The sequence below is a fragment of the Nomascus leucogenys genome, chromosome 6 (genome assembly GCF_006542625.1).
Source record: "Nomascus leucogenys isolate Asia chromosome 6, Asia_NLE_v1, whole genome shotgun sequence".
Lineage (NCBI taxonomy): Eukaryota > Metazoa > Chordata > Mammalia > Primates > Hylobatidae > Nomascus > Nomascus leucogenys.
In genome coordinates, this window is record NC_044386.1 from 36,243,573 (window position 1) to 36,269,946 (window position 26,374).

Genomic DNA, 26,374 nt, shown 5'->3' on the forward strand with positions numbered 1-26,374 from the left:
GACTTGAGGGGTTGGGTGGAAGATGAGGGAGTATGCAACTTTGGGGAAAAAAAGCCGTGGATGCTTCTCATGGAGGCATAAAGTCAAAGTTAGTAAAGAACTGCGCTTAATGCAAAGGATGGCACAGATGTAGATGCTTCATTTTTTTTTTTTAAATCTGCAAATGGTCTATGTGGGTTATTTCCATGTGAGCAAATGCATTTACAGTCCTGGCTTTCCTTATAGGCAGAGTGGAACATTTTGAAGAATGAGATGTAAACTCCCGAAGGCATTAAGGGCGTCCACCAGAAAGAGTGGTCTCCTTATCTCAGCATCACACATGTCAACAAGGTAGAATCTGAGATAGAAAAACTTGTTCCTACCCATGAAAAATAGTCTCCCCCTCACATTTCATGCTTCCCAGCACTTGTGGGAAGAGCAGTGCCTTTTTGGGAACACCAGAGAATGTGGACATCGCAACTTCTCTTAAAGCACTGATTGCAAAAATAGAATGACCTGGGGACTCTTGAGAACAGTAGTGATGGCTGCCTGCTGTCCACTCAGCTCTAAGTTAATTGACTTGTGATAAGACCCTGCATCCATGCTTTTAAAAGCTTTGCGGTTCATTCTAACGTGTAGCCAGGGTTGAGACTGAGGATGACCACCTTGATAAGAAAGACATCAGATATCTCTGGATATAGTTCTTAAAGGGACTTCATAAGTATTATTATTACTTATAGGCAAATTTCAAACATTAGCATATATAAAGACCTGCAAAGCAAGGGGTGGGGTTGAGGGAAGACAGAATATACAGCTATTTTCTCCAGTACTGCCTTACTTTTTCCACTGATATTCCTACCTGGGGTAAAAGGTATCTACTCTCACCCACTTTCTTGGCCCCTCTCCTTTTTATGCAGAGAACTTGAGGTCTTTAATGGGACTGATCTCACCTCTTCCTGAGCTTGCTGTGGAGTGTAGGCCATGCAGAACTGCCAAGTAATAAGATGATTCGAATAATTGCCACAACTCTTGTAACTATGTCATGGGATGAGTCCATGCCTGAAAGACACTTCCTGTGAGTCTTGGCTAATAACAGGTGGGCTATATTTGGAAACAGTATGAATCTGTCAAATATGCTATAGCAGGGCAGGTGCAGTGGCACACGCCTATCATCCCAGCACTTTGGGAGGCAGAGGTGGGTGGATCACTTGAGGCCAGGAGTTTGAGGCCAGCCTGGCCAACATGGTGAAACTTCATCTCTACTAAAAATACAAAAATTAGCTGGGTGGGGTGGTGTGTGCCTGTATTCCCAGCTAGTTGGGAGGCTGAAACATGAAAATTGCTTGATCCTGGGAGGCAAAGGTTGCAGTGAGCCAAGATGGCACCACTGCACTCCAGCCTGGACAACAGAGTGATACTCTGTCTCAAAAAAAGAAAAATGCTGTAGCAATGTTGAGGGCTCTTATGAGGCCTCTCTGGACCCTAAAAAGATACTTATGGAAATAAAGACTGAAAAGCAGTCAGGATGGGATGCTTTATACTAACTAGACTTGATGCTAATTGATTAGAAATTGTGATGATTAGACTTGATAAGTTGATGTGACTGGAGATTGACAAATCACCTGTCTCTTTGGAGACTAAATCAATGGAAGGGGGATGAGGGAGAGAGGGAATAGTTTTGGCTGACTAGTTTGAATAGGAGGCTTTTCTGAATTGCTCAGTTGTATTTATTTTATCACCATAGTACAGGTTTAAATGTAATGTAGAAAAATAATGAGAGCAGTAAAGTATACTAATAGCATATTAATTATGTATCATATATTGGCAATATAAATTTTATTAGTCCGTTTTCACACTGCTACAAAGATACTACCTGGCTGGCACAGTGGCTCACCCCTGTAATCGCAGCCCTTCGGGAGGCCCAGGCAGGCAGATCACCTGAGGTCAGGTGTTCGAGACCAGCCTGGCCAACATGGTGAAACCCCATCTCTACTAAAAATACAAAAAAATTAGCCAGGCATGGTGGTGGGTGACTCTAATCCCAGCTGCTTGGGAGGCTAAGGCAAGAGAATTGCTTGAACCCAGAGTCGGAGGTTGCAGTGAGCCTGATTGCACCACTGTACTCCAGCCCGGGCGATAAGAGTGGAACTCCGTCTCAAAAAAAAAAAAAGATACCACCTGAGACTGGGTAATTTACAAACAAAAGTGGTGGAATTGACTCATAGTTCTGCATGGCTAGGGATGCCTCAGGAAACTTACAATCATGGTGGAAGGTGAAAGGAAAGCAAGGCACTTCGTAAATGGCACTAGGAGAGAGCAAGAGTGAGGAAGCGCCACACTTTAAAACCATTCGCTGGCTGGGCGCGGTGGCTCACGCCTGTAATCCCAGCACTTTGGGAGGCCGAGGCTGGCGAATCACCTGAGGTCAGGAATTCAAGACCAGCCTGGCCAACATGGTGAAACCCCGTCTCTACTAAAAATACAAAAATTAGCTGGGTGTGGTGGCAGGCGCCTGTAATCTCAGCCACTTGGGAGGCTGAGGCAGGAGAATTGCTTGAACCTGGGAGGCAGAGGTTGCAGTGAGCTGAGATCGCTCTGTTGCACTCCAGCCTGGGAGACAAGAGTGAGATTTCGTCTCAAAAACAAACAAACCATTAGCTCTCATAATTCACTCACTATCACAAGAACAGCAAAGGGGAAACCGTCCCCATGATCCAATCACCTCCCAGCAGGTCCCTCCCTCAACATGTGGGGATTACAATTTGAGATGAGATTTGAGTGAGGACACAGAGCCAAATTATATTATATATTATAATTATATAATTATAATATACAATACATAATCATATGTTACATATTATAATGCATAATTATATAATCATATATATTGTATAAATATGTAAAATATATGAATAATATGCTTTACATTTTTATGCTTTTCACTCTTTCTTGTCCTTAACATCTATCATGTGTCTGACGTGTTTTGAAATGAGGCTTATGTTTCTGTGTGTATGTCAGAGAAATAAAGCATCATCATGCATTAGACTAGAGCAGTGAAAATAGTAACATTTTCATTTGTATAACACTTAAAGGCTTCCAAATAACAAAATGAATGTTTATTGAACTTCTAATATGTGTCAGGCCATATCTATATATGCAATCTCATTTAATCCTGAAAATAATCTGTTTTACAGCTAAGGAAATGGAGACACACTGAGATGACATCATTTGTCCAGCATCAGCCAGGGACGAGTAACTGCAAATTTGTACTTGCTATGTCTGGCTCCACATCTCAGGCTTTTCCTACCTTGCTATCACTACTATTGTTATTATTTTAACTATGTCATGTTGCTTATAGGGTACTTTACTATAAAATTCCTTACTGAGTCCTGTCAACTCCATAGAAGGTAAGCTTTTATTCTAGTCTCACAGATGAGGCTCAGAGAAATACCTGCAAGGCTACACAGAAGAGGCAGGGGTGAGATTTGAACAAACCATGTCTTTAAACTCTGATTCCAGGGTTTTCCACTCTGCTGAGGGTTTTTGCCATTCAGTTGCCCTTTGTTCCCTTCTTAGTTTCAATTTTCTTGGGAACTTTGTGATAGTGAACCAAGTTTTTTGCTTAATAATACTTTTCCCAGTTTTTAAGGCAGACAGACATATGTACATTAAAACTTTGACCAGCAGGCAGAAACACTTAATTTTTACTGATTTGATATAAATATGTTGAGGGTCATTTCCATTTGACTCTTTTATAGTGATGGAAACAGTTTCTTGAAAGTCCCTTAGCAGTAAGTTAAGGGATCTTAGTATCCAGGGATCTCATTAGGAATGCCTGCCCCATTCCATAGCTGTTTCTTACCGACTGTCCGAAGATCCACAGGTCTTGCAATACCACAGTGAAATTTTAGGGCTTCCACTTATAACCTGTGTAGTCAGTGGGGATAACTAGACTCATCGAATAGAGACAACTTGGAGATCACCGTCAACTGCAGGTTTTAGGTGTGTCTTGTTTGCTATTATGCCCCCTCACATCTAGCATTGCGTCTAGCACATTTATGAATTACAAGCACTAACAGATGAATGAACGAATGCAGATTGGGAAAATGACGTCCATGCCCCTAAGGTCGAATGGTTAGGGCAGGGGAAGCATCAGAGCCCAGCTCTCTTCCTTGCTGGTCCTGTGCCATTTTCCTTCCAGCACTTTCAGATGAGCTCTTTTATAATGAAGGAGGAAAGAACAAATTTCTCTACTGAGTGGTTCTGGAGCTGTTTGTGAAGTTCAGTTGAGGTGATGTAAGTCTGGCTGTCCCTTTACAGTAATAAGGATTCCTGTGGCTTAGATCTGTTTACCCTCACATGGAACTATGTAGGGCCCACTCGATTACAACATTTCATTTTAAAGGAAGACTCAGCACAATCCTCTTCTCTTTTGAGGTTCTCAGTATCTGCCTATGCCATATCCTACCCTTTTGTTCACCAACACTCTTGACTATTTGTATGTCTCCCTCCCAATTCAGACTCCAGCCTTTGCTCCAGTCATTTTAGTATTTTCATGGGCACCACTCTGCCCTCCTCTTTTCTGATTTTGCCAACTCTGTCAATATTTATCTTAATTCCATTCAGCCCTCTGCTATACCCCATTTCTATGCTGATCAATTAGTCTAAGTAGGTACAAGTGGAGGCAGCATCAGACACACCACAGAAGCATCCTCTACTCAATTCCAGCCCAGTCATGTTACCCTGTAACTTTTAGAGCAGCAATGATTCTGCTTTCTTATAAGTAAGATAAAATAATGATTGAAATCAACCAAGTGAGTAAAGAATTGACAGAAAACTCCACAACAAATATCACAAGGAAAAATTAGTCATAAAGAATTTCAGAGTTGGGTTTTTTTTTTCCTTCCATTTTTAACAACCTCATCTTTCATCTCTGCAGAAGGCCAGCTTCTTTGCCACTGAGCAGCCCACACCATGGTCTTGCTGGAGACAAGCACGTGTATGATTTCAATATGTGGTAGAGGTTTAGTAATTAAATGCAGGACACAATTCCAAGCAAGGGAAAATGAGGGGCTTGGCCACTCACCAGGTGAGATGACAAATGGCTGGCCCTTGTCCATCAGCATTGCTGTAATTATGACATGTTAACAGAGCTGCTGTCAGTACATAGCATTGTACATGTCCCTATTGGTCATATCAGCCTAGAACATGAGTTTTTATTTTTAGCAGAAGGGAATTAGTTCAAAACATACCATTTCCCAGAAATAATTATTTGTTTTATTATTTAGCAACCTCCTAAAATGGTAATAGCTTAAATATTTACCAGGGGCTTTGGGGCAGCTCCCATCTTTTCCTAGATTTTGTATTAAACGTATTCCGGGAATATGGGTCAGAGTCCTCACTCATCAGGTTATTCCACGGTCAACCAAACTCCTGAGTTAGCTACATCCTCTGTTCCTTCCCCACCCCCTTTTTTTTGCTTCCACCTCAGGAAAGACACAAAATTACCCTCTGTTTGGCTCTCTCTAGACACCACAGTTAATATTTTGATGGTAAAGTCTGAGATCAATTGATGAAGGGATCTCTCTACTTCAACACACAGTTTTATAATAAAATACCATGAAAAACACTCTCTTAAGAGTTGGGGTAGAGTGCAGCTTTTTTTAAAGCATGGATGCCAGCCTTGCCTGAGTAAGACTCGCAACAGTAACAGATCCCACCTCAAAGGATTATGAATGGCATCAATGGAATAAAGTTATTTTGCATAAATGGTAAAATACTTCACAGATGCAAAGTTATTTTGGGAAAGTCTATACCTTCTCCCTTTGTATTGCTTTTATGTGAGAAATTTAGGAGCATGCTGGCTGTTCAGCTTTTAGCTTAGACATATTTGATATGTAAAGGAAACTCTCTTTCCAAGATAATAGGGTTACCATGAAAAGCTGAACTTCTGGCACACAGGTGTGAATACCACTGCTTATTAAAGAAACTACAGTTGTCCCTTGGTATCTGTGGAGGATCAATTCCTGCAGATACCAAAATCTGTGGATACTCAAGTCTGTTATATAAAATGGCATATACCCTATGTACATTCTCTCATACACTTTAAATTATTTATAGATTACTTATAATAACTAATATAAATGCTGTGTAAATAGTTGTTATACTGTATTGTTTTTATTTGTATTATTTTAATTGCTGCATTATTTTTATTTTATTTTCTATTCACATATTTTCCATCTGTGGCTGGTTGAATCTGCAGATGCAAAATCTGAGGTTAGGAGAGCCGACTATATAAGGAACGGGTGTGTTTCCACTTTGCAGGGACACTTCAGTAACTGCCACTCTCTGCTTGATCAAAGTAGTTCCGACTGCACTGAAAGGAATGTCCTCCTCTTGTACACACGAGCAAGTTAACCTCTGGCAAGATCTCACAGATTAAGCCACGTGGAGATAACACACAGGCTCAACGGGTTAGACGCACTGCAGAGCACCTGGATAAGCCAGATAATTTGTGCAACATGTTCTTATCAGCAGCCTTCTCTAGCTCATCTGTGGCTTACTTTCAGTTCCCCTGGAACCTGCTTTTGTATGGAGTGTATTTCTATTCCACCTCACTATTGTTAGAAAGAGACCAAATGTTTCAGTCAAGGAGAAAGGTAAGGCAGTAATAAGGAACATTCCAAAATATTATACACCAATAGATAATCCTTCCCCAAAATGTCTTATTCCTTAGAAAAGTTAGGTTTAACACCAAGACTTCTATATCCATGCAAAGCCCACCTTGGGATTCTCTTTCTTGTAGTTGCAGGTCTTTTTGAAATGAATGAGAACCTTGAACTTTTATACTAGGTGAGAGAGTTTAAGAGCTTCCTAATGCTAAAAACATCTGTTCATCAGCCCACTCACCTCATGCAACAACTCTCCAGAGGGGCCTATGCCAGCCTAGAGCAGTCCACACAGTTGTGTCTTGGTGAGGTCAAATATGACTGAATAAAAACAAGAGGCAGCCAAGGGTAAAAGGCATGAACCAATAGTGCACTAATGAGTGATTTTATAGTGGATGTCAGCTGAGTTTTTTTTGGTACAGGTCTTATCTACTAGTCTTCCTTACACTCCCAGAAAGGGAGTGTGTGTGGGTTTGAGACAGAAGAAGGTGCTGAAATAGATCAGATGGTAATTTATTCACGGTCCTATTTCATGGATTTCCACTTTCTCTTCATTATTGTGACAATCCAGAGTGTATTATAGCTAACATTTTCTCCACTTCAGACTGGTATGTTTTATAGCTTGCCTCCAATGTCAACTCAAAGCAGTTAGAATAAACTGATGGTACCACATGATATTCTGCCACTCCAGTTTATTGAAATGAGTAAATTTATAGCTTTATTTGCATACAGAAAAGTGCATGAGAAAATAAGTATGTACAAAACAGTTGTGTGGCTGATCATGACTTTCAAAAATTCAACTACCTAGAAATAGTTATCTCCAGTTTAGCACATTTAGGTATTTGGACATTTAAAGTACTATTTCAAGTCTGTGTTTATAGTGACTGAGTAGGAAGCCAATAGAAAATTATGCCATATATGATCAACTATTACCATTAAACATAAAACCACAGGACTTTCTATTTGGGGCTAATCAATAGAGGGTCATGTGGCCCCTGTCTTGTTTAGCTTCTGAGCATCACCCTCTTCTTCCCCCTCAAGGTAACATTGGATGTGGTTGATTAACTCCCACAAGAACCTGAGCATTAAGGGTCAAGAGACAACATTAAAAACCCAACATAAACAAAACAAAACAAAACTTATTTTGACAATAATAAACCCTTCAGAACTGTGCTCACAACAGGACAGAAAATGAACTGGGAACGTTTCCAAGTTGTGAGGAGAAAAATATTGCAGACATTAGATTTTCAATGGTAACCCCAAACATTTGTTCTACAGCTTTTTCCTCCCCTCTTATCTTCCTACTAACGACGATGAGATTGTGGCTGCAAGAAAGTTTTCCAGTTACTTGATAACGGCCTAGCATGACCCCAAATAAGCACCTAATGTGTTTGGCACAATCACATTTAGCTTTGTGATGTGTTGCTCTTCAAAATAGAGTCCTTTGTTGCTGAGTTGAGTTCAATTTCTCTTGAACATTAACTGCTCTTCTGGAACTTCAGCTCAAGAGAATGGCCTCCTCTTCCACAGGAAGGATATAGGTTGTGCCCATTTGCAATTCTAGTTCGTGGGACTAGCAATTACTGAGAATGAAGAGAGGCTCCAGATCTGTCTGTGAATCAGATTTTTTTTTTTTTTTTTTTGCCCTGTGAGAGTCTGTTGCTTGTGAAAGGGTGGTAATGCTACTTGAACCTAGGAGCAAAACTGACTGAAAAAAGAATCAGAAACAAAAGGAGAGGAGAGATGAATAATGTTCTTCCCTCATTTGCAATAGCTACCAAGAGATGGGAGAAAAGGACAATCTTGGCCTTGGGAGAAAGTGATCTTCAGAAAGAAGAGAAGCTATCTCTTTAAAAAGGTCCTTAAGTGGTTGGATTCCAAAGTGTCTAAGAAGAAGTTGTAGTTGCTTCAATTTTACTTTAGAAATTCTCTGGAACTGATGGTCTGAAGCAAGATTTCTTTTAAGAAGGTGCCTTGTTCTACTATAACCTTTAGATTTTATGCTCTGAAACAGAACCCCCGAACAACTTTGAACAATAAGGATTTGAAAATTTATTCAAAACAGCATGATATGAAGGGATGTGGTGGCTGCATCTCCCAACCAAAGGGTAGAAGGCAGGTGTTCTAGAAGGTTCCAGGGACACAATAGGCAGGGTTCAGTAGGGAAACTACTGTACTTCATTTACACTTAAGCTAGAGAGTTTAGGATCGTAATTTATTTAAAGCCATAGATTCAGTTTAGCTTTAACCTAGACAGAAAGTGAAAAGCATTTTACAAGTAGAAGAGGCAATGAGAAATAAGGCAACAGATAATATGTCAAAGCTGGAACAAGGGCAGGAATCAGAACATGTCTGGCTATCAGCTTTGTTTTTGACTACTAAGGCCAACCTTTTTATTCCTCTGGATGGTCTGCAGACCAAGTTCCTAGAGAGGTATGGAGAAGAAAGAAACTTGTGGTTAGAATTTTTGAATTGAATATCAATGTATTAAATATCAAGTCATTATTAAAGATGTCAGTAATAGTATCTCCTAGGGCTGATGTGAGGATTGATGAAGATGATAAATGTAGAGCATCTAATAAAATGATTAGTGCAAATGCTCAACAATGTTAGTTATTTTATCCCATGAGAGTTCCCCTTACCCAATCTATTGATGTAGCAGGTTGACCTAAACTATCCTTCCTTCATGACCTAAAGAAGAAAGGACCTCCAAAGAGAAGTCTAGTTCATTCAATTTAGTCCCTACAATCCATCTTGACTCCAAGTGTAGTTTACTCCTTCTATTGGTTTGGGTATATCTCCCCTTGAATGGAAGGTGAGAATGATCTCTGGTGAGACTTCTAGCTCTTAAATATCTACTTACTGCTTTATTACCTTTAGAATCACCTGCACTCTTGTTAAAAGGAAGCATTTCCTTGGCACCAAAGAGAAATTCCTTGGGGCTGCGGTAGGACCCAGGAATTTGCATTTTTAATGATTTACCCAGTTCTCTGAAGCAGTTTATGGAAAGGCACTATAGGAAACACCATCATTGTAGAACTGGAGTTGAGGGAAAATGATCCAGATGCCTATAAGCTCAATCTTATTGTTCTCGCCACATTTAAGATATTTATCTATTAAAAATAATTACATTCTAGATGGGCCAAATCACAGTTTAGTAGTCCTGTTTGGATGAGACAAGATTGGAAAAAAAATGGGCTTTTTTTTTTTGTTGTTGTTGTTATTTTTCATTATTTTTATTGTTCTACCCCTACCAGCTGGCCTACCTGCTGCTCTAAAATGGGGGGAGCGTTCCTTTCCCTACTAAATTCAGTCTTTTGAGATCAGAATAAAGTTGCTGTCACCTTCTGTTGAGAAAGAGTTATACTGAGCCCTCCCAGGATTTCAGCTGAGGGTGATTCTATCTAATCACTTATTTAAGATAAAGTTCATGAGACAGAAGAATCAACCTTCAGACTCATTTTGAGCTCCTACTGCCTATGAAGGAGATCTTTAATAGTTGTTAAAACTTTTAGATTTAATACCATCAGACTCTTTCAGACTAACTTTGAGATTGCTCACAGAGTAATAAATGGTAGAGGAGTAATGATCATAATCTGTTTTGCTGACTTGGTGGCTTCAGAAGGTCTTTGGAATCTGAACCCTTTACAGGAAACCAAATTACTACTAGGTTGTTTTGCAACCACTTCAATACGAAAGTAAAAAGGTTAGAAACCTGTGATGTGTTGTTTTGAGTTTTACTTCCCACACAGAACTGAAAACCTGAAAACGTGGGATAAGATAAAAATCCACATCCCCAAGGGTATATTACTATTTTTTGATGTGTTTAGGAATTCTATTCTTAAGTGCCCAGCCTAGTCATTACTGAATGATCTAAGTATAGATTTTCATGTCGATTACTCCTAAATTATAGATATTTACCCTCTTCCCAATTCTAAAATTAAAATTTCACTCTATTCCATGTCACCCTTTCTCACGAAAACCCCTGAGATAGGCTTATTAGGATCTTCTACTTACAGAATTTAGGCAAAAGGATTTCCAAATGGATCCCTATATATCTCAGAAGATACAGGTTGAGGAGAAGCCACCTAAGAAGATAAAATCATCAGGTCAATAAATACAGTTACAGTCATAAGAAAAAAAATTTACAATGAAGACTTCCAAAATTCTTTTAAAAATCACTTAGGTCATAGGCCAATTGGCCAATCAAACATTATATGCGGCTTACAGTGATTTGTTTCCATCTGCTTGCAGATGGCAGTGTATATTATTTACATGAAAATCAAGGTTCAGATGCATTTCATTTGCCTCCCCCAAATAGGAAGTATTATTTTCATAAGCTATAGAAATATTGTTGGAAAATTAAGAATTTAAATTTTTGAAAGGTTTTCAAGACAGTATTTTGGCTCAATTTTCTCCCGAAATGCTTTCATGGGTCAGGTTAAGTGAGATATGAACGATGTTTTCTATGTGATATTATTTCTCAAATTCAGAAGATAATAGTTCTTGTGCAAATAATCTTCCTCCAGTTTAAATGAATGTTTATACTGTGAAGGTTCTTGGTGACAAATCTTAGCCAAACATGTTTTACCATCAAAAAGCTATTATAGCCAGGTGTGGTGGCTCATGACTGTAATCCCAGCAGGGAGGGAGGCCAAGGCAGATGGATCACTTAAGGTCAGGAGTTTGAGACCAGCCTGGCCAAACATGGTGAGACCCCATCTCTACAAAAAAATACAAAAATTAGTCAGGTGTGGTGGCACGTGCCTATAGTCCCACCTATTCAGGAGGCTGAGGCAGGAGAATTGCTTGAACCCAGGAAGCGGAGGTTGCAGTGAGCTGAGATTGCACCACTGCACTCCAGCCTGGCCGACAGAGCAAGACTCTGTCTAAAAAAAAAAAAAAAAAAAAAAAAAAAGCTATTATAAAAGCAACGTTAATTCAGGAGGCCAGAGCTCTATGTGGCATGTACTTTGGAGAACAGCTTCTAGTAGTTCATACTTACAGAGGCTTGTGATGAACCAAAAGAATCTTTAAAGAAAGGGTTCTCAAATGCATTGTCAGTAGATTTGGTAACTGGCAGGGAAACTTGTCTGGGAGCTGGCTTTGGTGGTTCTAGAAGGCAAAAAATCCAGGCAATCAGTAGACAAGCTTTCCCCAAATATAGGCCAGTCCCCGAGTCAGCTTATCTTTGAAATTTACTTCTATACTTTTGAAATTTACTTCTATACTTTTGAAATTTACATCAGCGGAACAAAAATCAACACCAAATACTAGGTATCCCAATAATTATCATCCTTCTCAGAAGAGAAAGCCATGCATATTTATCTGAAGTGGAAGAGATTCAGAATCCCTGCATTTTAAGCCATGGGACATGGATGACGCCTTATCACACAGCCCTCCAACAGTCACCAGTCATCACATTTCAATAGCTCATGGCAGCCCTTTTAAGATTTATCACTAGAGGGCAGCATTGGGTCAGTACTCAGAAATGACTAAGGTAAATTAGTTATTGCCAAAAGGTAAATGGTTAAGTCGTCTCCGTAACCCTTGATTACCAACAGAAGCAAGAGCAAAGCTGTTGGTGGGTGAGAGAGGGTTCATTTGGGGAACTCATTTAGGTCCATGTGGCAGTGGAGATAGTTGTTGGAACAGTAGGCAGAGTGGTGAGTGGCTTACCATTGATTTTGTTCAATAGTTGATTAGCATCAAAATCATCATGGTCTGCATTCTCCTGAGGAATGCCAACCTTGCTGTTGAAATAACTGGAAAAGGCACTCAAAGTCCCAGAAGAAGTCTGCTCTCCCTTCCGCGCAGGCACAGCAGGTGGCTGCCGCAGTTGGAAATCCTTAAACATTTCTTTCACATCCTTGATCTCTTTATCCCCAAGTGGGTCTAAGGCAGTGAAGGCATCACTGGAGATGTCCTTGGGAGGGCCAGCTCTGGGAGGTGGCTGAGGAGGAGTGACCAGGAGAGAGGAGTGCATGGAAGGGGGCTGAGTGGACACAGCAGGAGCTGGAAAAACATTGCTCTGAAAAGGATTCCCCAAAGGGCTTGCTGTTGACCAAGCACTGGGTGCCACAGATGCAGAAGGGCCCCAGACAACAGGTACTGGAGGGGGAGTTGAGGCTGCAAAGGGTGAAGGCTGGTTCCAACCTGAAACAGCTGGACTTGTACCAAAAATGACGGGCTGACCAAAACCTGAAGGTTGACCACTCATCATGGCTCCCGGAACCATTGAAGGGGACTGATTGAAGACCAAAGATGCTGTGTTCCATGGTCCTGCCTGAGGGAGTGTGACAATTACACCACCTGAAGTAAGAGGAAGAAAAATACTTATCAGGAGCCAAGCTTGAAGAAGATTCTTGAATTTGAGAGAGCACAACTCTCTGGAAAGCCTCTATGCAGCTAACACCTCCATCGAGCCCTGAGGCTGATATGGGAAGAATAAAGATTCTGACAGATTAATCACTGTAAAAGTTAGCCAGCTAATACCATATAGTGAGCATTCAAATGCTGGTTGCATTTTGAGGCCCATGTTCTTCCTACCATGTCTTTTTAACTTTCCTCATTAGAAGGGCAATATAGTCCATAAGTACCTACTCATCAAAAAAATAAGCCCTTATCATACAGACACCTGTTGTCTGATACATCTCAAACAACTAGAACAGAGCCTGATAATAGCAGGAACTTATTTAAGTGAATATATTTTTATGCACGAACCATGCTGATTATGATGTAGTTAATTAAGATAATCTATTGGACTCTCTGAGTCACAGATTTGATCTTTTCATTTGGCAACTGGCTCATGTCTGGAGTCTTATGGAAACCAGCAATCACATATGTGCACAAGACCTCAACATGCTTGCATCCTGAAGAAACCATTTCAAAGTTTCCGCACTTTTTAATGCTGCCAAGGCTGATACAGCTATATACATAAAGGGAAGATAAAGTTTGGCCAATGCCAAGATAGTTTTAGACGTTTATGTATAAAAATGGAAGAAAGGATGTTATCCTAGGAGGACTGTTTCAAATAAAAGTGCTTCCTGCCATGTGCCACTCTCTAAACCTTGCCAGAAGTTAGAGCAGAGAATTTAAAAGAGGAGAGAGGACAATGAGAAACAAAAATCTTTCAAGGTAACTAATGGCCTATGTCGGGGCATCTGCTTTTTGTGGTGAATGGCTCCGTCTCCTGCGACCTTGCTATGTCATCAGGAATTTGTTAAATCGCCAGAATCCAGGTCTCTCCAATGATGGCCTCTGACTCTTGAGGGGCTCCCTCCCTGCATCTTGTCATATACAGGGCACTGTCTTTCCTGCCTCTTTCCAAGTGCATTAATGATTCAGTTAAGCTGTCACCGCTAACAAGGAAACCTAAATTCAGCCTCATATCTATTAGTAGGTGATGCTTCGCTCTTGAAATCTACTTGCTTTGAGCTTTGGTGCACGGCATTCTTTAGTTATGAAAGTTTCCTTCAGACCTGGGTTAGGGACGTTTACGTTTCCAAGAGAGAATACTTTGAAAATGGTGTTTAGGAGTGATGGAGCACGAGATTGTATCTTCAAGCTTCTTAGTCTGAGACATGGGTATTACCTGGGTCCATTCTCATCATGCATGCTGGCCATCTGGCCATGGGCACACATGGTGTACTCACAGAGAGTGGTGGGTTTCAGAACAGGCCATTTCACTTAATCAGCATGCTTTTTGGAGGTGAGGAAACTGGGTGCAAGAACATTAACTAAAATTGGGAAGGTCATAGTCTTGGATGGTAGAGACTGAAAATCAGGAACACTGGCTCTAAATCTGGCACCCCATTCTCCTGTTCTGCTTCCTTGGCAGCAAGGCATGGGGCAATTTTAATTTTCAAATGCTATGCTAATTCAAATACTTATTTCACAGATACAGAAATTAGAATTCATTTTCACTGAAGAATATACTCCTTTCATAACAAATCAAGAGAAAAGTTATATTCTACAATACAGGCTCTAAAAATGGGTTTAGTTTGAACAAAGTTGTTACTCGTATTTTACAACACATTCAATTAAATTGTATTAACAGAAGCCAGGTCACTTGCTAATAATTTCCACCAGTTAGATGTGCAAAAAGGAGGGTAGAATTTTATCATCTTTCATGCTGGACAACTTGTCTTCACTTAGGAAAATATATTAGTGAGAACGGTATTTGTAAAAGAGAAAAATATTAGGGCTGGGCACAGTGGCTTACACCTGTAATCCCAGCACTTTGGGAGGCCAAAGTGGGAGGATCACTTGAGGCCAGGAGTTCAGAACCAACCTGGCCAACTTGGCGAAACCATGTCTCTACTAACATACAAAAATTAGCTGAGTGTGGTGGCGCATGCCTGTAATCCCAGCTACTAGAGAGGCTGAGGCACTTAAAGTTGGGAGGCAGAGGTTGCAATGGGCTGAGACAGCACTGCTGCACTCCAGCCTGGGTGACAGAGTGAGACACTGTCTCAAAAAAAAAAAAAGAGAGAGAAAAATATTACATTTGCCAGGAATTCAAGGCTTTCCCAGTATATACTTATAGCAGTCTTCATTCCTACCCACCAAATCCCCACCTTGTGTTTCAACACATTGAACACATTGACAAAGTAGGGGCAAGGAATAAGGAAAAGGGGGACATGGGTATAGAACATTAATTTTATTATCTTCTGAAGCTAGATTAAAATACAAGCAAGTTGAATCTGAGGGCTCAGCTTTCTACAATACCCTCTCCCAACCCCCCAGTTCTCCAGGGGAGACAGTCCCCCAGCTGGGTCTAGCGGAAGCCAGACCTACAACCTTCCATGGTTTGGCTGAGGATCCCTGCTAGTGGACAGGGACTATACTGTAGAGCTCAGTTTGAGTCCCATGTCCAAACTTGGAACAATCATCAGTATTCTGCAGTTGTATACCCCAAGGCCTCAACAGGGGCACCTAGCCAAAAAGCTTCACTTCGTCTGAATAAATAAACAGTTATAGGGTCCAGCTGTATTTTCAGGCTGACTTGTTAAATATTGGCTGCAAAAATTCTTAAGGGCATTGACATTAGATACAAAGCTCTGTGATGTGATCTCGCTGCAGACATTGCATTGCAAGTACTCTGGTCTTCTGTGAGGGAAGGGTACCAACCAGCTCCACTTGGGGGGTGGGGTGCAAGGAAAAGAGCAACGCAGAAAGGGGGAAGCCCCCAAGAGACATGAAGTCTTTAGAGAGAGACTCTTGATGGGGTAAATGCAAGCAGAGACCTGGGACAAGCTGGCTTTTCATACCCTCACGATTTCTGCCACTCAGCAGTTGAGTAACAGTCCTCCTCCGGCCACCCTATTCTAGACCTGATTAAACAGATTTCTTGTAAAAGAACCAAACTATTTTCCTTTGTAGGAAAACAACAGAGACAGAGAGGAAAACAAAACAAGGATCCTGATGACTGACTGCAGGAGGCAGAGAAAGCCAGGATCCCTGGTCAGATTTTACCAAAGGAGAGGAGAGTCCTTCCTCGTCTACAGTCCTCCACCTCCCAAGCCAGAGTCCATTTGGAGTTTGTAGACGTGCCAAGAGCAGAAAAATAGAGTCCACAGCAGGACAGCAAAAACTATTGTCAGGGTTTCTGAAAACTGTACCATGGAGTCTGAAAAGAACTATAGGCTGTGGCCTAAGAATAGCAAGGCCAGCCCTCAGTCAAGTGGACTTTCCCACTGTCCTACCACAGAGTGATCAGCGGCTCACACAAGCTAATGACACATTTAGGAATTAAGAGCATCAATGCATCCTAGGTGTCTGATAAAATTCCATCTCTTCCCTTATTTCTCTGCTTTTTTCAACTTTGGCTTTCTAGGACTTATGTTCTAGCTTCAGTAAAACACTCAAGCTAGCCAAAATATTGGCAAGGAGCTCCTATGGCAGAAGCGCTCAGAGACTGATCAGGATGTGTGCCTGATCTACCCTTACCATACACCTAGGAACACAGCTGGGCCCAGAACCTAGGACTTTCACTCTATGACTTATTCTTGCTTCAGACTTAACTTATATCCTTCTTGGGCATATATTCCTTCCAAGAGGGCTATGTGTTGAAAGGACATAGGCCTTCGATCTATTACGGCAAAAGACACGGAAGACATGCATGTTGACAGACAAGCCTCTCTTAGGTCAACCCTGTTTTGCTACTGAAGCTGGTCTGAGTTTAGAATCCCTTACAATTGTCTTTCAGGAAACCATGACCAGTTGGCTCAAGTAAGTACAATACTGAAAATGAATTTCTTGTCTCATGCTGCCTTGAGGAGCCAAATGTGAGTTACAAGTCAAGAATATCAAATGGCTGTGGGGTTGTATAGTAGAAGTGGGAGAAGGGCTCCCTGGGATGCTCAAATCTTATGCTGCAAAACCCTCTGGATGTATGAAATGTCTTCCGATGCATCATCATTTTATAGCAAAAGCAAAAGAATCATACTTAATTTTATCTCTAGGCACATACCTAGACCCACCAGGGGCCCCACTGGGGCAGGAGCACTTGTTTTGAAGAGATCCAGAGGGTTGGGCTGCAGGGCTGTAGGTTGTCCTGTGGGTGACGCCTGGCCTGAAGGTTCTGAGACGGGAGGAGCAAAGATGTCTGATGCAAGCAAGTCACTGGCTGAAGACTGACAGGACAGGGAGGGAGGGAGAAGCCTTAGTTACTCACTAACAGTGAAATACAGCTTCATTATGTCTCCTACTCTATACCCCAATTTGAGAGCCACAAAAAGGAAAACTTTTTTCTTAACAGATGAACAACAACAACTACTACTACAGAAAAAGAGTCCTCCACAAAAAGACACAGATTCCTACAACGGACGGACTACTGAGTCTTAGTGTCTGATACTACCTAGGGCTTGCAAAGTGAAATCTACCATACTCATTTACACACTCACACTGGTCTGGTCTCATCAGCTAAATGCTTGAAGTTGGGGGAGGACGTGTGTAAAAGGGGCAACTACCAATAAGCATTCTAAATATTTTTTATCATTCCATTGGATTTTAAGTCAGTCTACACAGAGATCACAGGGTCTTAATCCAGGCAAGCCTGCATATTCTTAGGAGAGTTAAAAAAACACACCTGTGGGAACTGCATTTTAAATTGCTCTTAAATAAAGCTGAGATCATAGTGGTAATAGTAAACACATAAGCTTTTTCTAAGCTTATATCTTTAGTCAGTATTTAAAAGAGGAGATAAGTTCGAGAATTTTATACCACCACCATGGACACTGATGCAATACGATGGGTGTGCAGGGTGTGTGTTAGTGTCAGGGAAGTACAAAGGGAATCACAAGAACTCTCACCCTCCCAACCCAGAACATGATGATCAAACTTACCAGAGGTATAGAAGCATAGCAGCATTAAAAATGGAAAAACTTGTGTTTAGTTTAATCATAAGTGACAAGACATGCACATGGAAAGCAGGGTGTGACAAACGCTGCTGAGAAGCTTAAAAACGGTGGCAGTTAGAGGAAAGTACTCCTGGAGAACCAAAGTGCCTTATCCCACCTTCTATTTCACAGCCACACAGGAAACTACGAGAGCAGCAGGAAAGAGAGCTTGCATCACACCACCCTTTGGTACCGAACATGCACTCTGCTAATGGATACGTGGAGAAGACAATTCACCTTAGCAGTCCTTCTGCCTCTTCCTGGTTTGGTACTTTGTGGAGGTGGGATAATGGCTATGGAGTCATGTGGTGAGGACTGGACAGAGCTTTCCAAGTCCTGCTTTACGCCATTCTGTATGGATAGTCCTTTGGGAGGGCTTCCCACAAAAGGGTTCGGGGAGGATTTGACAGAGAAGCCGTTCTGTTCTCTTTCAGATACCCCATTTTGAGTTCTCACTGCTGGCTGGGTTTGCGAACTCGAAAAGGGCCATGGGCCTGCCTGAGCTTCCTGTTTGCCAGTCCGGTTAGAGATCTGGTCAAATTGCTGACCAAAGTAGTCAACATCACCATTCAGGGGCCCATTACTCAGTGGAGTAGATGAGCTACTCGAATTCTCTTTCTTCTGATCTGGAGATTTGAGAGAATCAAACGAAGAAGGTGTCGATTGGTCTGGCTGTGTGAAAGGATCATCACGGAAAGGATCAGGATTAGGGGTGGGAAAGAAGTTGAGATTGGCAGAAAAGGCATTTTCAGGCAAGAAGGATGCCTGAGGCTTTGGTCGAGGAAGAGAACAGGAGGTGATGCCGTTTGTTAAGAATGGATTTTCTCTTAAAGAATTCTGATTGGTGTCGATTTCAGAGTTTAGATCCACTAACAGGATATCTTTGCTTTCCTATCACATTTGGAAAGAAAAAAAAAAGAAAGTGTTAGTCCCTGTTGTGACTTCAAATGAGAAAATTACATAAGATAACTAGGATTATCAGAATTTCCATTTGAATTTGGTCTTGATAAATCGGTTGATCATTACCTCCTTCCGTCAACCCCCGTAGTCCATTACTCCCTAGCTATAGACTAGGTCCTTTCTATTCCTCCCCAGCATCATGCCTTTTTATTTAAGTCTCAACCTCATTAGGCGAAATCTTACTGTTGCTTACTTCATGTCTCTGCTCACCCTGGTTCACACATACAGACTGGCTTAATTCATTATGAGCATTGTTTCAATTTGTGACTTTGAAAGTCTTAAAGGGAATTGATTGTGAGTCACTATAAATGATTATCAAAGTATGTTGAGCTTGAAAGTAAGTGATTTCAGAAGCTTAGCTCAGCTTCCTACCTGATACACAAACAGTCCTCTCTATTGTACCCCCAGAGTCATGTAGGATCATCTCTCTAAATGAGAAAGTTCATCGACTAATACATTCATATTTTATAGTTCTGGCTGTGATGAAATTTAAGATCAAATGTATTTCCCTAAAATCGGTCCAGTTCTTTCCTCTAGAGGTGGGAGAGAGGCTTTTCTTTTACATCACAGCCTTCAGGTATGTCTCTTAATATTGAAGGCTCTTGCTGAAGCTGATAGGCAAGTAGGTTCTCATCCTCATCATCCCAGTCTCTCCTCTGGACTTACCCTTTGTGTCTATGTCCTCTGAAAGAGACACTCAATACTGATCTAATTTAGTCAATCACACATTAAGATCTCCTATTTGTACATCTTTTCATAACATTGCTTAGAGTTGCCTGTGTTGTGACAGTAATCTCATCTATTTAGTGGTTAAAGTCAACCAACAACTGATCTTTAATTCATATACAGTAGTCCCTCCTTATCCTCAGGGAATATATTCCAAGGCCCACAGTGGATGTCTGAAATGGCACATAGTGCCAAAACCTATATACAGTATTTTTCTCATATACATACACACGATAAAGTTTAATTTATCAATTAGGCACAATAAGAGATTAACAACAATGACTAATAATAAAATAGAACGATTAAAACAATGTGCTGTAATAAAGTTATGTGAATGTGGTCTCTCTGTCTCTCTTCTCTCAAAATATCATATTGTACTGTACTCACTTATTTTCAGACCAAGGTTGACCGTGGACTTAATTTCAGAAAGTGAAACTGCAGATAAAGAGGGACTATTGTACAAGGTAGAGACATGGGTTTAAGAGTTAATTTGGAAGACATATCAAATACATAGCTCTACTAATTCTATCCCCTCTCTATCATTTCTCTGGTGTGTTAATTTTTTGGATTTTCAACTGTTTGATAAAAAATTCTCAGCTTAAAAGCAGTAAATTTGATGAATCTGACATGTCTTTATTCCAGTAAAACACAGAATTATAACTCACCCTAGAACAGAACTTTCATACTGACATCACTTCCTTCTGCTTGACTTTGATCCATTAAATACTTAACTATGGTATCCAGAGAAGAATATAAATGATTAAAAAATGCCTTGCTGAAGTGGAAGTTATAGTAGTTATCTTGCATTACCCTGGGCAGAATACTAAATATTTTGATCATCGCAGAAAATAAACAACTTCAAGGGAATATAAAATTTGCAAACTAGTAAATACAAAAGGGTTCAAATAGAACTCCTTGGCTTTTAAAAGAAAAAAAAATACCCAACTTTTTAGAAAGTTTAAGTCCTATTTCATGGCCACAAACGAGACAGCAAAATCAGACCTAAATGGTAATCTATCTTTTGGATTCCTTTACTTTGAGGCATAAAAATACAGTTTTTATAAGCCAAAGCCAGGCTTTCTCTTTATAAAAGAAGAATTTGTCACAAGAATGAGCTTATAATTTAAAAAAAATTTAATTAGAGAAATGGTTTGGAAGAGCTATTAATCTAGGGATCTTTACACAATCAAAAGGTAGGATAAAATGTATTACAAAAGCTTGTGATTTCAATATTTATTTATTTGTTTTGAGCCACCTCTGGGTTAGAACAGTTGAATGTTCACAGCTGGTAGAGTTCTTGTTTTCAAATACTTCAGAAGAAGTTCTTAGGACACCAAACAGGAGCCACAATGTTAGACTTCTGAATAGTCACCCTATAAGTAAAATGTATAAGGCTCTCCTCAGGCTGGGTTTGTTATTAATCCAGGATTAAAAGTGTAGTTCACAGACTACAACTGAGAGCCCAAAGACTCCTCATCCACCCCCCTTGGTCAGAGCCTCATTCATTCTTTGTCGAACTGTCAACACTGCATCCAGTTGGCCACTGTTTGAGCACCTGAGCAGGCACTGGAGACACGGCAGTGGGTTACAGAACTTGCTCATAGGGAGCTCCAGTAAGTGGGCATAAATCCTGAGTTCCATAGCCTAGCTCTTCTCTGGGTGGCTAGTCTCACCTAACCATTCCAGTTTGTCAGACTGAGGACTTCCCTACTCGAAGCCTTAAGTGGCTTACTGCTGCTCCCTATATTAAAATAAGCCTCCTTAGGCCAAATTTCCAAATGATCCACAATAAGATCCACGTTGTTTCTAGCCCAACTAAAATCTATTTTCCTACACACTTCAAAGACCCAATTCAAATTCAGATTCTTTACAAAGATTTTAGCATTGATTTTTCTGTCTGCACTTGCCCTGTGCCCACTCATGTTATCTTATGGCATGTATACAAGGACATAAGTGACATTCGTGCTTTGTATCCTGATCCCATCCCTTGTACCAGATTTAATCTCCTTGATCATAGATCATGTCTTATATTCTTCCCATAGTAACTGTGCTTTCAAGTGGTTAAGTTGTTAAAGTTACAGAACATGGGTTTTTATGTTTTTCTTTCTTTTCGTTTTTTGAGATGCAGTGTGGAAGGATAACACTCAAGGGGCTTGCCAATAAAAATTCTGTTCTAGGGGATACCACATAGTTTGCAACATGAGCATTATTTGAAATTCATAAAACATTTCTGTATAAATTTGAGGGGAATGACAACCATCTAGGACCAATAATAAGGTCTAGGTAATTTAGATTTCTTTCTCTCTTTACATATGTCAGAGCAATTGTTGAAAGAGTTGAATTTTTGTTTTTGCTTTTTGTTTTTTGTTTTTTGTTTTTTTTTTTTTTTGAGACAGAGTCTTGCTCTGTCGCCCAGGCTGAAGTCCAGTGGCGCAATCTCGGCTCACTGCAAGCTCCGCCTCCTGGGTTCACGCCATTCTCCTGCCTCAGCCTCCAGAGTAGCTGGGACTACAGGCGCCCGGCACTAGGCCGGCTAATTTTTTGTATTTTTAGTAGAGACGGGGTTTCACCGTGTTAGCCAGGATGGTCTCGATCTCCTGACCTCGTGATCCGCCCGTCTCAGCCTCCCAAAGTGCTGGGATTACAGGCATGAGCCACCATGCCCGGCAAGAGTTGAATATTTTTAAACATGCTGGCTTTACCAAGTAGAGATAAATCTGTTTTTGACCTATGACTATAGAGTCAATAGATAAGAACATGTCAAACCTAACCAGCACATAATTAGATCTGTTAGCCTTCTTTTGGTTATCAGAGAGTATATATTTTGATGGTATTTATTACTTTATTGTTAGTTTAACTAAAACCTGAATTCCTATAAATAGAAAATTCTTAGACTTCATAAAGTCTAATAAAAATGAGACTGAAGATTATCCATGCTGTTTTCCATTTCCTTTTTTAGAACATTCTAGAAGTCTACAGAAGTAGATTATACAGGCAGTACTTCCTTGCCTATTCCAGTGGAATTCCACTTCATATCTTGAGTGCTTTGCTCTCTTTGAATATTACTTGTTTGAATGTCAGTTATACTTGGGAATTAAGGTGTTCAGGTACTGATTTATTTTGGAGAAAGCATCACTAATGGAGGAGAGGGCAAAGTTGACTACAAATCAAAAGGACCTCAGAGTTAGGATGGACCTGTCAGGATAATCTAGTCTAGTGTTTTAAAAAGTTTATCCTCAGAACTATAACAAACATTATGAAGAATGAAAAGTTCTATAGGCAAGTGAGTTAGGGTTCACTGTTAAAATGAATATTAAACAGGCTTCTCTCTTACAGGCATTTTAGAATGCTACCACGCATTGTGATACTCATATGGTTAGGGTCAGAGAAGAATGCATGAAGTCCCTGCTCCTCTCCATGTCATTTGACCTGAAAGTTTTATGCAGTGAGGATTCACAGTCCTCGAATTCTCTGCAGAACTCTGAAGTGAGAATTTTACCCAATCTTTGATCTGTTGCTTGAACTCCTGTAATCTTGGTCACATAGGCTTCCATAATTTCCTGATACAAGAGAGTCCTTTCTTGACATTTCCCCCCATTATTCTAGACTAATTCTTTTTGTCTGTTTATTGCCTTCTCATCTTTTATGTTCAAATCTAGAAACTCACTTCTGCAAAAGCATTATCTGAATCTCTGAACTAGATAAATACCCTGTAGTAACATCAATTACTAATGATGTGATTAGTTTTAATGTTGGTCTCCCTGCCAGAGAGTAAATTCTATGATGTCATTGATGTTGTGCATCTTACTGCTATGCCTTGCAAATAGCAGGTGCTCAGGAAACTGTTACATAAATAAAAGAAGTTGCAAGAAGTTATTCAAAATGTCATGGACATTTTCATTAGAGGTATGTTTTGGAAGGTCTGAAGACTTGGGCCTAAGCCTTGTATCTGGATCTCTTTTCTGTTTTTTTTTTTTTTCTTCTTTTTTTTCCCTGAACCACCACTTTTTTTTTTTTAATTTATAAAGGAAAATACTGCTCTATTCTTACAGGGTTGTTACAGATCATTCAATATTGAGCAGACTGGATATGGTATAAAATCCTACGAGAATGGGCAGCTTTCTAACAAGGACAAGCTTTGGCGGAATATAACTGAGCCACTTGTTTGTTTTAAATCTTACTTCACATCAAATTTATGCTGCTAAATTGCAACAGACAGAATGCAAAAGAAATGAACAGGCCAGGAGGCTTTATGATTAACCATCTAACAATCACATTTTCTTCAAGTAGGCTTATTCAAGGACTATTATTCAGCTCCTCCTTCTAATCCTAAGTGATACCAAGAAGGACTACATTGCCGACCTATTGTTCAGGTTTAACCTGTAAGCAATATTAATATAACTGAATTAGTGTGGATAGGTTCCCATGGTGACTTAAGATTCACATTTATTCTAAAAACCATTGACACTTCATTTGCAAAAATCAACCGTCACCTTCCAAGTTTCAACGAGATGCTTAAGATTTCTGGTTATTGCTAATTTGAGTTATAGATGTCATTTTATTACATTGCGAATTTAAAAACAAACACTTACTGTTGGACTATTTAGGTCAGGAGGTGTAGACATGTCCCCAAACAAATCCATCTGGTCAACACCCTTAAAAAAGTATTTGGATTAGATTCAGATGTGTCTACTAAAAAAGATTACTTCGTATATTGTTGTAATCATTTGTTTCCTAAAGTTTAGGAAAGTAGTTGCCACAATTTAATTTCCATTTAACTAATAGATTTCATATTAAGCTGTTTAGGTCAGGAAGTGTAGACATGTCTCAAAGCAAATTTATCTTGTCCACATCCTTAAAAAGTATTAGACTAGATTCAGGTGTGGCTACTAAAAAGATTACTTTTCTAATCTTTTTCTGACTACTTTTGTATATTGACATAGATGTTACACTAACATTTTGAAAAACAGTTGTCTCAATTGGATTTTCATATAGATTCAATACAGATTTGGTATCAGCAACATCTACAGGAAGTAGAACCCATGTTCAGATAAGTAAGAACCGTCAAACGTCACATATTAATACATACCGATTTCAGTTTGTTAGTTTGGTCATCTAGAATCATTAGGGCCTCACTCCCATTCTGAAAAGATAGCAAATATTTAAGGATTCAGTTGAGCTTTCTCTATAAAATGTATTTGTCCACTGTATTAGCCCGCTAAGCAGCAATGGTTTTGGTATTCATCTTTTAACTAAACATCTTTCATGATCAGAGAAGTCATAAACACATAGTAATAAGCGAGGTGGCAAGAGTGGTTGGGCAGGTAGCAAACAGGGGCTTACACACATCACATACATGATTAGCAAGAAGTAAAGATGCAATTTTACCTCAACTGTTTTGTTGGCTTCCTCTATCTAAAAAGAAAGATACATATTCAGTGATCTTCGTATTCATAGTGAAAGGGAGTTAAATACAAAAACAAGTATGCCTATGGTTCACAGGCATAAGGCAAGAATAAGTCTTGTATGTTATTTCTGCCCTCCATTCCCCTCCCCTTTTCATATCAATATAAAGTTTGAGTAGAGTTACTGGATTTAAACTTGGTTGTCCTGTATATTTCCTAGAATTAATATGAATCTTGTAGAGAGAAAAAAAAATAAAAGCCAGGGAGTGCAGATTAGAAGTGCCTAACCATAAAAATCTATCCATTGCCCTACTGGGAAGAATAGACAATACATATAGAAGCCAAATTTTCAGATAGACCATATTTATACATAAGCATAGTCCTGAATACAATTTTAAGTTTGTTTGTTTGTTTGTCTGAGACAGAGTCTTGCTCTGTTTCCCAGGCTGGAGTGCAGTGGCACCATCTTGGCTGACTGCAACCTCTGCCTCCCGGGTACAAGCGATTCTCCTTGCCTCAGACTCCCGAGTAGCTGGGACTACAGGTGCCCGCCACCACCCCTGGCTAATTTTTGTAGGTTTAGTAGTGATGAGGTTTCACCATGTTGGCCAGGCTGGTCTCCAACTCCTGACCTCAGGTGATCCACCCACCTCCGCCTCCTGAAGTGCTGGGATTACAGGTGTGAGCCACCACACCTGGCCAGTTTTAAATTTAATAGAGCCTTAGTCAGGTAGTACTTGCCTTTTTCTTTTCTTCTTCCTTTTTCTTTACATTATAGATAACTTGAAAAAGATCTTTAAGATCAACAACTAATGGTTCAGCCTGCAGTAAGGGAAAGCAGTGTTATCAGTATTTTAATTTTAGTATTTTATTTCCTTTGTCTCCTATCAATTATAATTCATACTGGGATTTTTTTTTTTTTAATCTTAAAACTCCTTACTACCCTCCCCTGGCTTATAGGGGATCACCACCAACCCAATCCTCACCCTTAGGTATATAAAGAACAGCAGGGTTAATAAGTATTTAGACAAAATAAGAGGTATCACGATCATTTTCGAGTCCTTTAAGGTTTCTGAGAATAATTCACCATTGTTCTGAAATCAGTATTCACTTTATAAGAAGGTCCATTCTCACAATCCTGTGGCACACAGTAGTACATGGCTATCAATGGCATTTTTAAAAGATTCCATAGGCCAATAAACATAGTCATTCTCTGAATCATTATTTAGCCCTC

The 26,374-nt window shown here is 40.0% G+C and overlaps 1 protein-coding gene across 1 annotated transcript in view; it reads right to left on the minus strand.

Annotated features, from left to right (window-relative positions):
- Window positions 1–7,322: 7,322 nt before the first annotated feature.
- DAB2 (DAB adaptor protein 2) overlaps window positions 7,323–26,374 on the minus strand; it is a 55,265-nt gene continuing 36,213 nt past the window's right edge. Inside the window, exons 6-15 of the mRNA XM_003274368.3 lie at window positions 25,882–25,962; window positions 25,124–25,150; window positions 24,825–24,878; window positions 24,328–24,390; window positions 18,287–18,940; window positions 17,122–17,284; window positions 12,327–12,959; window positions 11,653–11,762; window positions 10,665–10,735; window positions 7,323–9,072 (exon numbers count right to left, since the gene is read on the minus strand). Coding sequence (XP_003274416.2) covers window positions 10,670–10,735; window positions 11,653–11,762; window positions 12,327–12,959; window positions 17,122–17,284; window positions 18,287–18,940; window positions 24,328–24,390; window positions 24,825–24,878; window positions 25,124–25,150; window positions 25,882–25,962 — 1,851 coding nt within the window. The 3' untranslated portion in view covers window positions 7,323–9,072; window positions 10,665–10,669. The remainder of the gene's footprint in view (window positions 9,073–10,664; window positions 10,736–11,652; window positions 11,763–12,326; window positions 12,960–17,121; window positions 17,285–18,286; window positions 18,941–24,327; window positions 24,391–24,824; window positions 24,879–25,123; window positions 25,151–25,881; window positions 25,963–26,374) is intronic.